The sequence below is a fragment of the Cannabis sativa genome, chromosome 8, assembly GCF_029168945.1.
Source record: "Cannabis sativa cultivar Pink pepper isolate KNU-18-1 chromosome 8, ASM2916894v1, whole genome shotgun sequence".
NCBI classification, from domain to species: Eukaryota; Viridiplantae; Streptophyta; class Magnoliopsida; order Rosales; family Cannabaceae; genus Cannabis; species Cannabis sativa.
The window spans coordinates 37128015-37143630 of NC_083608.1; the positions used below are offsets into that span (position 1 = coordinate 37128015).

Sequence of the window (15616 nt, forward strand, 5' to 3'; positions counted from 1 at the left end):
CCACAACTTTTGAATCACACTCTACCCTACTTAGTGAAAAGCCCAAACTCAAAGCCCATTGAAGACCCATCTTCACCTTAAGCAACTTAGCAGCAGCCACTGAGAAACCTCCTTCAACTCCCACAACCCAAGAAGCCCAAATCATGCCTTTCCCATCTCAAATGAAACCTCCCGACCCAACAAAATTACGACTTGTAATCATTGAGGCATCCATCTTTAAGGAGAAAAAACCTATTGTCGGCGGTAGCCACAGTTCTCCACCACCTATTTGACTCACCCTTCCTTGCCTAAACCCTGTTGCTCGTCACGGCGGGACAAGAACCTCTACTCCTGCCCTCCTAAAATTCTGCCAGTGCATTCCACGTTAGAGCCACCACAATATCCAACCGAGATTGAGCATTCCCAAACAATATCCACCACACCACCATCACAAACACATACTTAGCAAACTCTTCAGATGGAAGATCATGGAAGAGATAAACTAAAAGATCACCCAGCATTCCTTGTCTCTCACGCCACAATAGTCCCCACAAATCTAACTCCTTCCAAATCACCTCCAATCATGGGTAGAAAACCAGAGCATGCAAAGAAATTTCAGCTTCAACAACACCACATCTGGAACACCACGACTCCATAGGTAACTTCCTCTTTTATAAATTTGTAGCTACTGGTACACCTCATAAGAAAGACGTTAGATAAACACTTTCGCCTTAGGAGGAACATTCATATTCCATACTCCATTCTGCCAATTCGTTAACCCATTTGAGCTCCCTTCATACCCCTCGCAATTAAGATTTAAAGCTAAAAAACAAGTTGGATAACTAAGAAAATACCATATTATGATGCCAACACCACCAATCAATCACATTTCTCTCCAAAGGTCGAATACTTATGACAAAATCCACATTTTTGGGATTGAAATATTGATTTAACTTTGTAACATCTCACATACCACCATCAAGAAAAAATGAGCTAACAAACATACTCAGACGACTCACAAAAAAAAAAAAAAAAAAAGCCTAAACGTCATCAAGTAAGGGATCAAAGGATCCCAAAAGCTCATATCTGTTGTCCATTTCCCACCGAGAATCTAAGCACATTTTTTAGCAACTCCAAACCTATAAAGAAACTTGACAATAGATAAGAAGATCCCCTAAGATCAACTGCATCCAAAAAAGTTAAAAATGGAAAATATTTCTACTTCAAAATCAAACTTGGCAATAGGGTTGAACACTGGGTGAAACTTGGTCTGAACAATTTCACGGGTGTTGGGTTCACGTGTTATGTGAGAAAAAGAGCATCCATACCCATCTGTGTGATAACAGGGTTAGGCCGGGTTCATGGGCCTTGGGAGGGCGAGTTGATTTTTTTATTTTAAATTAAAAAATATATATTTTTTGTAGTTTTATTTATTTATAAAATTACACAAAATATACAATCTAACTACTAATAACCTAGTTGAATTTGCAGATAATAAATTTTGAAACATAATAAAAAAATATGTCTTCTTGTTGTTGGTTGCTAAGTGTTAACTGAATGGGAGCGGAGGATCGAGGAGGAGAGAGAATATTATCCAACACCGACAATGGGCGATGGAGGAGAGGATGAGAGGTGGAGAGGGAGGTCTTGTTCAATAACTAGGGTGCAATCCTCTGAGGGAATGAGTGAGGCTGAGTGAGGTGGAGGGCGCGCGATGACTCGTAGGGGGGAAGAGGGTCGAGGGGGGGGGGGGGGTCTGATCCAATCTCTGATTCAATGATGTGCCTCGGGGTGGGGGGACTTTTAGTCTTAGACGCGATTAGCTTGAGGGTTTATTTTTGTGTCTTAATTTTAGGTAAGTTAAATGTAATTCAAAAAAATATTTATTTCTATGTGTGGTTGAGTGTATGGGCGGGTGCGGGTTAGACGTGAACTTGGGTATGGATAGACTAAATGTATGTTTTAGACCTTGGAAAGAATGGGTTTGTCCCTGGGAGAATTTGGGGCCATGCAAGCAACTAATGTATGTTTTCAGTAGAGCTGACATCATTCTCTGTGGAGAAATTAGATTACCACTAACAGTTGAAACAACCCCACTACATAAAACCACTATGACTACCTTCATAGTGATTGACACCAAGTCTCCTTGGAAGGTCAACACTTTACGACCTCAAAGCCATCTCATCTATCTGTGACCTGTCTGTTAAGTTCTTGACAGTAGTTGGTATCGACCATCTCCTTGGAAACCAAAGAGTAGCCTACGAATGTTACAACACATCATTGACATTCGCCAAGAAGACCTCCTCAGGTGTGAATACTACCGAAGGGACGATGAAGACCTCCATAGTTAAAATCAAGGGATAATGGAAACCGCACCTACAATCACTCCAAGGTGCGCCCAAGGCAGGGAAGATATCACTCCCATCTTGGGTATATTAATTTGGGAGTTGGTCATATCCTCAATTGACCAAAAAATGGCCAGCGACTGCTACAACACTTCGTTGATCGTCGCCAAGAAGATCTCATCCGCTGTAAAGGTGAAGAGATGATGAAGGGCTCCTATGCTGTAAAGCTAAGGAGTTGACGAAGGCTTCCTCCACTATGAAGCTGAGGAGATGAACAAAACCACACCTGCTGCAAACACAAGCGAGAGAACACTAAAGAACTCATAGGCTGCAACCTAAAAGAAAATAAAGACTACATTTGTATCTACTTAAATACGCTGCGTGACAAGAGAGTCAATGCTAAGATAATAGCCAAAGATCAGAGTAAATGTTGACATTCTTATGTCGAAACATTTTAGAAGTCTCCCAATTCAAAGGAAATCACTCAAGACAATCAGAATACAATTGCCTAAGATTTCCAAAATTGATGCCCACCTGGTAGTTTCGAGATAAATGGGCTTAGTTCACGTCATTAATTCAACCTCATACAAGTGTAAAGTTGACTTGAGGGGAAAATTCTTACGCCAAAACTAGCTTTGATGATGTGAACATCAATGTTTGACACGTGGAAAGAAAAAAAATATTCCAGGAGTGAAGAAACTCGAGTCATAGCAGTCAACATGGGAAAGGGTCCTTAGCCCTACACCCATATTAACTTTGAGGCTCTGGAATGGGTATTTGGATCCCGCCAAGTTGTTTCCAAGTCACCATCCTTTAATATCCTGAGTAACTAAGTCAAGAAGAATCCAAGTCCAAGGCCCGAACGTTGAAAATACATGAAATAACACCTTGGAAGTCAACCCGGGCACCTAGGGTTTCACCCAATGCCTAGGTTGACATTCTAACTAGGGTTTCAGTTTTTGGGACCGTCTTAGTGCAAATGGGTCAAACTTTATACTGGGACATGAATTATACATGTCATGAACATATTTGAGGCATCATAATAAAATTCAGAAACTTTCATTTTTCAGCATCCAGAGCACCAGGTACCCCAGACACCTAGCATCCAGGTTGGCATTCTGTCAACCTAGAGCACTTCCAAGAATCAAACTGAAGAACTATCCTGAGCATTCTCTTTATCTTCATCAAAAATGAGGTAACAAGTGTTTTTAGGGAAGAAACAGACCAACCCGGAGGCTAGAAAAGGGGGCCCAGCGCCCAAGTTGACATTTTGTCATGCTGTGCCATTTCTAAGGAGTTTTTTCAAGAAGTCTTTCGGGCATATTCTTCATTTTTGTCAAAGATTAAGATACAAGTATTTTCGAGAATCAAATAGAACCATCTGGTGGCCTAAACCTGGACCTAGCACCTAGGTTGATATTTTGTCAACATGGGCCGTTTCCAATCATATTTTTGAAAAAAGTGTTTCGAGAATTTTTTTCCTTTATCAAAATTAACAAAGATACAAGCAAACTCAGGGAGAAAATGAGAATCTTGAAGGGCAAAAATCTGAGCCCAGTGCCCAGGTTGACCTAGTGCATTGGTTTCGATCATCCAAATGCAAATTCTGCTCCAAACATTCTCTTCGACATGGTCAAAAATAGGGTAGAAAACCTCGTACTCAATTTCAAGAACCTTGAAAGTATCAAAATGACATTCCAGAAGCTCTAAAACTGCTTATTCGATTCTAATTTTGTCTCAAGCGTTCGTATAGTTTTTCATTGTAAATGAGACCTATGAACTCAAACAAGTCACATCCACAATTTCATATTTTCACTTTTTTTGCAAAGTGACTTACTAGCAAATCGGGTAGTTTCGAGTCTCCCGATTCTACGAAACAGTAACCTCCAAGAACTGGTGAACAACTTCACCAGAACAAAGAAATTGGCTAAGTGATGTCAAAATATCATTTAGGCATCAAAAAATACATCCCCAACACATTTTCCAGCTCACCCAGTGTCCACGTTGACGTCATATGTCAACATGGGCGCTGTGAGTTGAACAACCTTTAGTAAAATGACCATAACTCACTTAATATTGATTAGATTTACGCGATTCAACTTGTATTTCAAAACTATTTCAATGCTCCATCAAGTCATGTCTCACGCTTCAATCACAATTCTGAAGTTATCAACTCTAAATATTCTCAGGAGAGTTATAAATTTAAGTTACAGCTTACCCGAAGTGGGACCTGCAGACGAGAATCAAGCTCCGAAAATTGACAACCCGCTTCTGGAGTCAATTTAACTATTTGGTCATCATCAACAGTCAACAATAGCCTATTTTTTTTGGGAATATTTTATTATTATTTTAATATGACCTCCTTTCCTATAAAAGGGGAGCTCCTCTAGCTCATTTTTCACATTCAAAAAAGTAAACATAAGGTCAAAGCATCTCTCTCTAGAAATTAAAGCTTTCAGACTTAGCCAATTTTCCTGTAACTCTCGTGAAAAATAAAAACTCGCGGGATGTATGTGATAGAGCACATCGAGCATAAAATGTTGGATCTTCCGTTTGATAATGTGAACGATGACAATATGAAGAAATTTAGAGAGTCGTGGTGTGTAGATTTGTGGCATGTTCGTTTTGTCATCACGCAATTCTCAATCATTCTCGTCACCAACTGGCATAATTGTACCTTCATATGTGCTCCTCTAATATTCTGTTGTGTAATATGGCGAGCATAGTGCGTACATGCTAATACTTCGTTGCTGAGCTGTAGCACATGCATGAGGACAAGGAAACTACATGCACTAGAACAAATCGCAAGTGCAAGTCTGTTTCTGCAAGTTCACTACGCCACCGGTCTCAATTGTTCCTCCAGGGTGAACCTACAACGTGTAAGGTCCACATGTGTCAACGTTCAAATACTGAGATTTTTCAAATTGTAATGCCAAGTCCTCCTCCATTTCTGGTGCTAGGGTCTTCGTCCAGTTGTCAACTTTTTCGTTTCGCGTAGCAAACCACTGTTGGACTTTGGACCTCAGGAATGCTACAGCAGCAGTGATCGGAAGCCTCTTGCGTCCTTAGTTGTGTTATTGAAGCTCCAACCCAGTTGCTCGTCATTACATTGTAATGTACCTTTGAAAAGTACGACCGAACCTATTTTTCAAATCCAATTTCCTCAAGATATTGTGCAACCGCAACATTCATTGCCCGAATGTTCTCAAATTCTCTGTGAAACTCTAATTTTGAATACGTGTAGGCACACATATAAATGTGATTCGTGAATACGTCAGTCTTGAACTTGTGGTTGACGTTCATAATAATGTGATGGTAGCATTCACCGTGGTGTGCATCAGGGAACACGATCTCCAAAGCATGAACAATGCTTTGATGCCTATCCGACACAAAGGCTAAGTTCTCAACATCACAATCGTTTCTTTCAATTTTGTCATACAATAGGTCCAAGAATTGTGGTTTTCACTGTCAACTATAGCGAAAGCTATCGGAAAGATATGGCTCCCTGCATCCAGTGCCACTGCACACAACATTTGCCCACCATACCTAGTCTTCAAGAAAGACCCATCAATACATACAACAGTTCGACAAAACTTAAACCCCAGATACAAGGACCCAGAGAGAAGAAACAGTACTTGAAGCGACCATCCTCTACCACAAAATTCGTGATGGTACATGGATTTCTCAACTTTAGCATGTGCAAGTAACTAGGTAATTTCGAGTATGAATCTCCATGTGTACCCTGAGCTAGGTGTAGTGCCTTCTCTCTGCACCTCCATGCCTTTTCATAACTCATTTTGATCCCGTAATCCTTGTGCATACTTTTCCTTATATCAGAGGCTAAATGATCCGAGCCATTAGTTGCGAACTTAACCTTAATTAGATGGGCAACTATCAAAGGTGATGCTTGACGGTTATCTTTTCCTCGAAGATGACCCCGACTAATAGGCTGTGCAACATGGGCAGTTGCATAGGGCCCCAAAATAATAGGGGCTTTTTTTTTTTGAGAATATAAAAGGATGTTAATTAATATTGAGAATGGGAAAGGTTTTTTTGGTAGTTGCCCATAACGTCAATGTTAATTTTATGTACAATTATTATATAAATACACAATTGACATGTCTACTTTTATCTCATTCTTCCTCTTTTTCTCATTCTTTTTTTAAAAAATCAGTACCATTCTCTCCCTTTCTTATTTTTTTTTAAATCAATTTTAGTTTTTGGCTGCCATCAATTCTCATAAATAAAGTCAGATATATATTATATATATATTATATAATATAATATAAATATTACATAATATATATTGTTTACGTGGATTCTCTTTCTCTAATCTCTATAATGTATATATATATGGATAATTTCTTAATGGGTATTACCCATGAATGGTTACTAAACAAATTTAACTATAAATATTAATTTTAAAAATATCAAATCATCAAAGTTTGATCTAATAACGAATAATAAAATAGAAATTTAAATTTCTATGCTTAGTTTAACTACTTAATTAAAAAAAAATATCAAAAAATATCACTTTTACTATATCAAAAATATGTTCATATAAAAATATATAAGTGAAACTCAACTTTTTCTATCTTTTTTTTTTTTGCTAAAAACTTTTTTTTTTAATTTTTTTTCAACCGATGGAACAATGTCAGCCCATATGCTGTAAAAGTGAGAGATTTTTTTATTTGGATAGAAAAATAAAGCACAAAAACTCAATTTTTTCTAATTTTACCCATTCATGGGTAATACCCATTAAGAGTGCACTCATATATATATATATATATATATTTGTTTTTCAGATTGAAACTTTCACTTGGTGGTTGGTTTGTTATTTTTTTTTTTTCACTTGGTGATTGTGGTATTGGGCAATTGGCAACATTGAATTTGTGATAGCAACAAATACTAGGTACTTTTGTTCCTTAATTCACTTCTAATTTAATAATTACTCTCTTGATTGTTCTTTGAAATATTATATTAGTTCTTTTATTTACTATGCCTCCTAATATTAGAAAACATGAGTCTGGGTATGAAAAACGTAAGAAAAAGAAAAAAAATTGAGGAGTTAACTCAATCTCAAAAAGGAGCTCTTGATAAATTTATTATAAAAGAACCATTAGTTTTTTTAGAAAATCATAATTATGACATTGTTGATGTTGAAATTCCTGAAAATATGGTTCCTAATGAAAATGTTAGTATTAAGAATCAAAATAAAAGTGTTGAGGTGGAAAATAGAGGTGATGTGCCTATTGAAAATGTTAATGTGGAATATAATAGTGATGTGTCATTTAAAAATGATAATATGAAAAATCAAAATCATAATACTACAAATAGTGATGATGATCATTTGAATAATTCACTTAAAAACGAAGATGTTTTAGAGGATAATGATGATAACAATGCAGAGCAATCAAACCCATTTGAACATCTGCTTGATATATTTGATCCCAAAAATTAGGATGCTCTTGATTCAAAAATGATTAATTTATTAGTGATGAAGGGTCCAAAAAGAGATTATTCTGTTACGAGTGGTTCTAAAACTAAATTTTCTAGACGATTCACTGCTAATTTGTATACTACAGTTTTATCAAATGGAGAGAAATGTGATAGAGATTGGCTTGTTTATTCAAATGAGTTAGAGAGTATTTTGTTTTTGTTGCAAAGTTTTTAAAAGTGGGATTGGTAGAGGCATGTTAACAAATGAAGGCTTTAGTGATTGGGCGCATGTTGGTGAAAGACTTAAAGAGCATGAGATTAGCATGGAACATGTTAAATATATGACCACTTGGTATGAATTGCGTCTAAGGCTTAAAAAGAATCAAACGATTGATAAAACTACTCAAAGGCTAATTGAAAAAAGAAGAAGAACATTGGAAAAAAGTTTTACTAAGAATTATTTTAATAGTGAAATTTCTTGCTAAACATAATTTGGCCTTTCGTGGTTCTAATGAGAAATTGTATCAAAATAGTAATGGAAATTTTTTGGGCTTAATTGAAATATTGGCAGAGTTTGACCATGTTGTCCAAGAACATGTTAAACGCATTACAAATGATGATATTCAAAATTATTATATTGGACATAACATCCAAAATGAGTTAATACTTTTGCTTGCTTTTGCAATCAAAACTGAAATCATTAAGAAAGTTAAACAAGCAAAGTATTTTTCTGTGATACTTGATTGTACTCCTGATGTTAGTCATCAAGAGCAAATGTCCTTAATATTAAGATATGTGGATGTTTCTTCACATTCGGTTAACATTGAAGAATCTTTTTTAGAATTTTTAAATGTGAATGATACAACTGGTCAAGGACTTTTTGATGTTTTACAAAATGAGTTGAAAAAACTTAATCTTAACATATTTGATGTGCGAGGACAAGGTTATGATAATGGGTCAAATATGATAGGAAAACATCAAGGTGTACAAAAAATTTTTTTAGACATAAATCCAAAAGCCTTTTATACTCCTTGTGGATGTCATAGTCTTAATTTGACATTATGTGACATGGCTGAATGATGTAGTAAAGTTAGAGATTTTTTTTGGAGTTATCCAGTGCATATATACGATTTTTGCCAATTCTACTAAGAGATGGAAAATTTTGAAAGATAATGTGAAAGGATTGACTCCAAAATCATTGTCATCCACTCATTGGGAAAGTCATGTAGATAGTGTTAAAGCTATAAGATTTCAAATATCAGAATTTAGAGAAGCTTTACTTGAAGTGTCAGAAAAAGATGAAGTTGATTTTAAAATAAGAAGTGAAGCAAAATCCTTGGCAACAAATGAGCTTGGAGATTTTGAGTTTTTAATAGCAATTATTATTTGGTTTGAAATATTATCTGCTATTAATTTAGTTAGCAAGCTTTGACAATCAAAAGATATGCTTATTGATGTTGCTATGGAAAAAATAAAAGGGTTAATTTCTTTTTTTTTGAAAAATATAGAGAAATAGGTTTTTATGATGCCTTGAATAGTGCTAAATTGCTATTGAAATGAATATTGATCTAATTTTTCCTCAAAGACGCACAATTCGAAGAAAAGGACAATTTGATGAGAATTTGAATACCCCAGCTCTTGAATTATCTAGAGAAGAATCTTTTAGAATTAATTATTTTTTTTACCTTGTTGATCAAGTCATTGTTTCTCTTACTAAGCGATTTGAACAATATGAAGAATATGAAAATATTTTTAGTTTCTTATTTACTTCCGATAAGCTCTAATCATTAGACAATATAGGTTTGAAGTCTTGTTGTAGTCATTTTAAAAAAGCATTGAAACATAATGAACAATATGATATTGATGGAAACGAATTATATGTGGAGTTAAAGTTATTTCGAGAAATCTTGCCTAGGGAAAAAAATGAGAGCTATTGATATATTGAAATTTTTGAAAGGCGTAAATTGTTTTCCTAATACAATTATTGGGTACAGAATTTTATTGACTATTCCTGTGACAGTTGCTTCCGCAGAAAGAAGTTTTTCAAAATTGAAGTTGTTGAAGTCCTACCCGCGGTCTACCATGTTACAAGAAAGACTTAATGGATTAGCACTGATCGCGATTGAAAATGATGTTTTAGAGACTGTAAAATATGAAGAGATGGTTGATGAAGTCGCTTCAAAAAGTGTGCGAAGAATGGCTTTTTTTAAATAGAAGGTTATACTTACTTAAAGTTGTAATGAAATAAGTAACAATTATTATAATAAAATATGTTTTTTTTTTTATTAAGGGCCTAAAATTTAAGATTGGAACAGGGCCTCCAAAATATTTAAGAAGGCCCTGCTCGAAGATCAAGGTAACATGTATGTACATTATGAAATGTACTCACCTCAAACATGTTAGAAAGTACGTTCTTCTTCGCTTTTAATCTCCACCCACAATCTGTATCCTTACATGTGACGTACCAAATAGCAGTACCGGACTTCCTAACGGAGTAGTCAAACCCTTTCTTCATTGCATACAAGCCAACAACCATCTTTAAATGCTCTTTGTCTCTAAAACACTTTCCTACATGTAACTCCCTGCCTGGTGTCCCACCCATAGATATATAATGACTATGATCCTCGTGTCTTCTCTTGTATACATTTTCTCCTTAAATTTACCGTAACTTGCTGAAGAAGAAAATAGATCGCTAAATCCAGTCACATTGGTCCCTCTAGCATCACTAGGACCACTAGCATCATTGGTCTCTCTAGCCTTATTAGGACCTGTACTGTCACTGGTTCCTCTAGCATTATTGGTTTTGCCTGGACGACTACTACTAGTACCAGATGTTTGGCGATTTTCTCTACGGGGCATTCTTTTCCGTGTCGGTGGCCTGGGTGGTATTTGGTACAGTAGTGGAGTCAAGTTCAAAGCTACAACAACATGGACCTCTGTACCTTGGTGGTCTCTTACATCATCATTTCCCTCAACATAATATTCAAGGTCTAGACCATCAAAAAAACCAATAATGAAGGGCATTTGTACTACAATATCAGCACTCGGCATCATAGTGTTTAATTCAGGTAATACATTAACAGCCAATACATCTGGATTTGTTTTTGGAACAAAACTCCCAATCTCGTTACGAGTGTCTTTAACAGAACTTGGAGTGGGACTAGGACCGACACAAACATTCTTCTTTAACAAAGTCACAAACAAGGGAGTAAATTCATCTGGCTTCTTCGCAAGTGTAGACAAAAAGTATCTTGCACGCTTATCATTTTCAATAACTTCAGGGCGATACATTAATTATTACATGTACTTGTAATTTATTTCTAATTTCAAGTCATATTGCACTTTGTCAACATCCAGTTCATCATACAAAAGATCAACCAAACCTGAGTAGCTTACGTTCGGATCAATATCAAATGTCAAATTTTTGGCCCGATTATAAACCCAATCTCTACCCTCAAGCTCCCAAACACCATTATACATAACAAATGCATTAATAGTTGCACCTGTCACATACATTAAAAAAAATACAATTACAATTCTAACAAAAATCTCACAGAAAAGTTATCCAAAATCTTGAAAATACAATAAATCTATACACCATCGGACACCAATCGGACCCCATCGGACCCGATCAAAAAAATTGTACGAACCCATGTTTTGACACCCATCGGACACCTAATTGGGCCTACAAAAAAATCTCCAAATCCATTTTTCGGACCACAATCGAACACCCCATCAGACTCGATCATACAAATTAAACAAAAAACCAATTTTTAGGCCCCCATCGGGCCTTCATCCCTATCAATAAACTTTGACAGGGCATCAGACCACCAATGGACCTACATCGGACCAGACGAAAAATTGCAGAAAGTAGGAAAAATGCAGTATTCACAGACAACAAGCATTTTAACACACAAAACAGCAAAATAACAGCAACAATCCACAGATCAAGCATCAAAACAACATTCTAAACTAAATATAACAACAACAAATAAGACTTCTTAAAAAAATAATTACACATTGCTTGTATATGATGCTCCGTCCAAAAATGAGAGAAAAGTATATGTTGTAGTGTAGTAGATTATAGTGTAGTGAAGTGAAGAGAATGAGTGAAGAGAAAAAAAAATTGTGTTGATTTTGTGGTAGGGGAGCTCGACAGTAGTGAAATGAAAGAGAGAAGAAGAGAGAGGGGGTGATGTAAATGGGGGGGGGGGTATTTTAGAGAAATTATAAAATGTGTCATATTCCACAAATATTAATTATTATGAGTTTAGGAGAAAAAATTTAAGTATATGTAAGCATGAAAAATCAATTTTCCCCAAAGAAAATTGAAAAATGCACACTTGTCGTACCAAACGGAGAAGTATCAAAACATAAGGGAAATTTGAAATTTTTATGCATACATTAAAGGGTAATTTTTTTTTCCCTAAACCTAAAATAGGGGGTATTAGTAGCATATTTCAACAAATCACTTATCCCTAAATTACCATCCTCATTCAAAATTAGCACTCTCTCCTTCCCTTTCAGCCCTCTCTCCTTCCCTCTCGCATCTCTCTCTGTCGTCGTACCATAACCGCCCACACTAAACTGCCCCAACAACTGAGAGGATTGACCGACGAACAAAGGATTGGAGCCATCGATTTTTACTCCATCACCAGCGAGAATGTCAAAGGTGAAGGTGGGTTTTTTTTCAATTTTTTCATGAAGTTTTTGGTCTTAAATTGATGGATTTATGGATTTGTGGTAGAAATCGATTATTTTGTTGCAATGTGGGTGTGAAATCTGTTAGTTTGGGTTAGGTTTAGGGTGGGATCGGTCAAATCTGTATTTTGGGGAAATCTGGGTTTTTTAACAGGTTGATGCCTGTCCGATGTAGTCCGATGGTCCAATGAATTTTTGGCTAAAGGTTGAAGACATCGAACCCAATGTTGGGTCCGATGCAGCCCGATGGTCCGTCCAATGCAGTCCGATGGTCCTCGATGCAACCCCGATGGTTCGTCCAATGCAGTCTGATGGTCCCCATGTATTTTTTGGCTGGAGGTTGAAGACATCGGACCCAATGTGGGCCGATGCAACCCGATGTTGTCCGATGGTCCAATGTATTTTTGGTTGTGGTGGTGGAGTAGATCGAGTGGGAAGAAAAAGGGAAGAGAGAGGGAGTTGATGTAAATGGGGAAGATATTTTACGGATTACACTAAAGTTGTCATATGCTAAAAATATTGGTAAGTATAAGTTTAGGAAAATTTTTTAAAGATAATGTAAGCATATTTAATCAAATTTCCCAAACATAATTTGAAGCCTAAAAAAATTCCTATTAATGTATAAAAATTTAGTTCCAAAGCAAAGGATAGTATATGTTCTTATGTTGAAAAACAATTTATAATCTTATCAAAATGATTTTATTCTGATGAGTAATCATAAGAATTAACCTTGATCAGTAATTATTTCCAATATTATCATTGAAAATCATAGAACAGAACATGTCCACTTAATCAAATGACTGTTGATATGATGAAAGAGAACCTGAAGAAGCATCCTCAAAAACAGAAAGAAGCTTATTTGATAAGCAGTTTGTTTCTTCAAATGTAAAGTCCTATGAACTTTTACTTTTCGAATTGTTTATGTTAACTTTTTAAAAAGAAAAGAAAAATAATGTTTTATATACATACACATAAAATAATAGCTGAAAACTGGACATGATTTGAGCTCAAATTAACAGCCACTCATGAGGATGATGTAATGTAAAAATGTCGTCTTCTTTTGCTTTAGCATTCATTAAATAATTCATTGACTTCTAATCCAACATCAGCAGATGCCTTGTGAAAATATAAAGATCGTTAATTAGATAATGTAATTTTTTATTCTTTGGTAAAAAATATTATTTTAAAGAGAAGATATTTTATATGTTAAGAACCTTATTCCTTTCTCCGTTTCCACTTCATCTTTAAATTTCTGGAGTACTAGCTACCAAAGCAGAGAATCTCCTTTTAAAGTGGGCAAAGAATTAAACTTTATTCGCACTAAGTGCAAGAAAAACCAAAACTTGAAAAAGCAGAGACCAGTGGTGATTGTCATCATGGACTATTAACCTTTGATTAAACAAAGGCAAAAGACTAGGAAGTTGTTACAGCTATATATATAATCATAAAGCTCAACGTGAAAACAATTTTACATTAAAGAATCAACATCTTGAAATCAAAAGGAGGCAAATATGTTTAGAAGAACCAACAGCAACAGCACCTCTAATACTTCTTATTCAGCACCACCACCAATGAATTGGCGGTCTGCAAGGGAGTCCGGTGTTCCTGCTCCCAACTACAATGAATCAAATTATGGGCAGTTATTGATGCCAGCCTCACGTTCCTTCCGAAGAAACCCTGTAAGTATTCTTTGATATTCCTCTAGAAGAAGGGAAAGCAAATAAAATAAATGAATAAATAAATAAGTATTCCGCAACATCAAGATGGTGATATTAGTTGTTTTTTTTTTTGACATAGCAGGATTCAAGAGGCCCAGTAGAAGCTCATCGGTCATTTGGGAGAAGGTCATCAAGCTTTGGCTCAACCAGGTAATCTCTCTCTCTCCCTCTGAGGGAAATGATTTGTTTTGTAACTTTGTTTGAAATTTGAATGATTTATTTTCCCTGTTCATTTCACTATATCATAATCATTCTTGTTTGTTTTCCTACTCTGCAGTGTACCTTCACTACATCGTTCACCAGTTCGTCTCTTAATCCTTGACAGTGAACCACAGAGAGAACCTGTTGCTCCCTGGTACAGGCAGATCCCCCGAGAGTCCCCACCAAGGCAGATTGAATCATGGACGCATTTGCCACATCAACGAACAGAACAACAGTCCAGAAACTCAAGCCAGTTTCACCAACAAAGCAAAGCCTTGGAGAATCTCAAGAAGGAGTTCTACAATCCTGTCTCGAGGAGATTGACAAACAAAGTCAACTTATACTACCGAGACACTCCTGTGAATCCGAAGGATATAGATACAGATGAAGATGGAAAAAGGTGTGCCATTTGCTTGGATGACTTTGAACGTGGACAGGAGGTTATGCTCACTCCTTGCAAGCACATGTTTCATGAAGACTGCATTGTGCCATGGGCTAAAAGCAATGGCCAGTGTCCAGTTTGTAGAGCTGTTTTCGGGCCTAAAACGAGGGATTCTTCGTTGAGTGCTAACAATAATAGTATTATCACTCCAAGGATGGCTGCTTCTGGTTTATCCACACAAGAGTTAGTCTCTATAATAAGGGCACTTGGGGATAGTTTCCAATGGGGTTACTAAAGTTGCTGTAGAATTAGTGGCCTGTAATACTCTGCTCTGTTGAAGAACATAACTAAAGAAAAAATGGGAAACAAAATATGTTTGTTTGTTATAAGCTCTTAAAACATTCCTGTTTATAATGCTGTGAATAAAAAAGGTTAAGATAATAGAGATTATAAATGATCGTTTCATGGCTTCTACTTTGTGTTTCTCATAGTAGAATTATTGGTAACTCGAAAGATATATGCTAAAGGAAGGACTTTCTTTTAAGATCGATTAAATTTCTATTGACTAAGATCACATAAAAACATATGGTTTAGACTAATTCAGCATATGCCAAACCAACAAAATACAAAGGCTAAGTCTAACAGATCATTATGCGCAGGTGAATGATCTCTTTCAAGTAATGGCAGTATTGAACTGCCTTCAAGTTACCATATGAAAAACATTGCTGGTCCAAGGCATACAAGCTTATAAGCACCTATATTTAAAACTATGAATAAAAAATGGGTGAAGCATTGTAACTAGTGTTAGTTTGAGATGATTATTGTCAAAATACGCAATAGGAAACTGAAGA

The 15616-nt window shown here is 36.0% G+C and overlaps 1 protein-coding gene and 1 pseudogene across 2 annotated transcripts; both read left to right on the top strand.

Moving 5' to 3' along the window:
- The first annotated feature begins 7135 nt into the window (after positions 1 to 7135).
- Positions 7136 to 10046, top strand: LOC115700140 (uncharacterized; annotated as a pseudogene).
- A 3656-nt stretch (positions 10047 to 13702) lies between these two features.
- Positions 13703 to 15235, top strand: LOC115701067 (RING-H2 finger protein ATL52). 2 transcript variants are annotated; one of them, XM_030628760.2, is made up of 3 exons: positions 13703 to 14143; positions 14265 to 14332; positions 14460 to 15235. In XM_030628760.2, exons 1-3 carry the CDS (start codon positions 13976 to 13978, stop codon positions 15058 to 15060), a joined length of 837 nt encoding a protein of 278 aa, XP_030484620.2. In that variant the 5' UTR covers positions 13703 to 13975; the 3' UTR covers positions 15061 to 15235. The 2 variants fall into 2 exon arrangements, with proteins under 2 accessions (XP_030484620.2, XP_030484619.2); XM_030628759.2 differs by having other exon boundaries at positions 13737 to 14143; positions 14262 to 14332.
- The last annotated feature ends 381 nt before the right edge of the window (positions 15236 to 15616 follow it).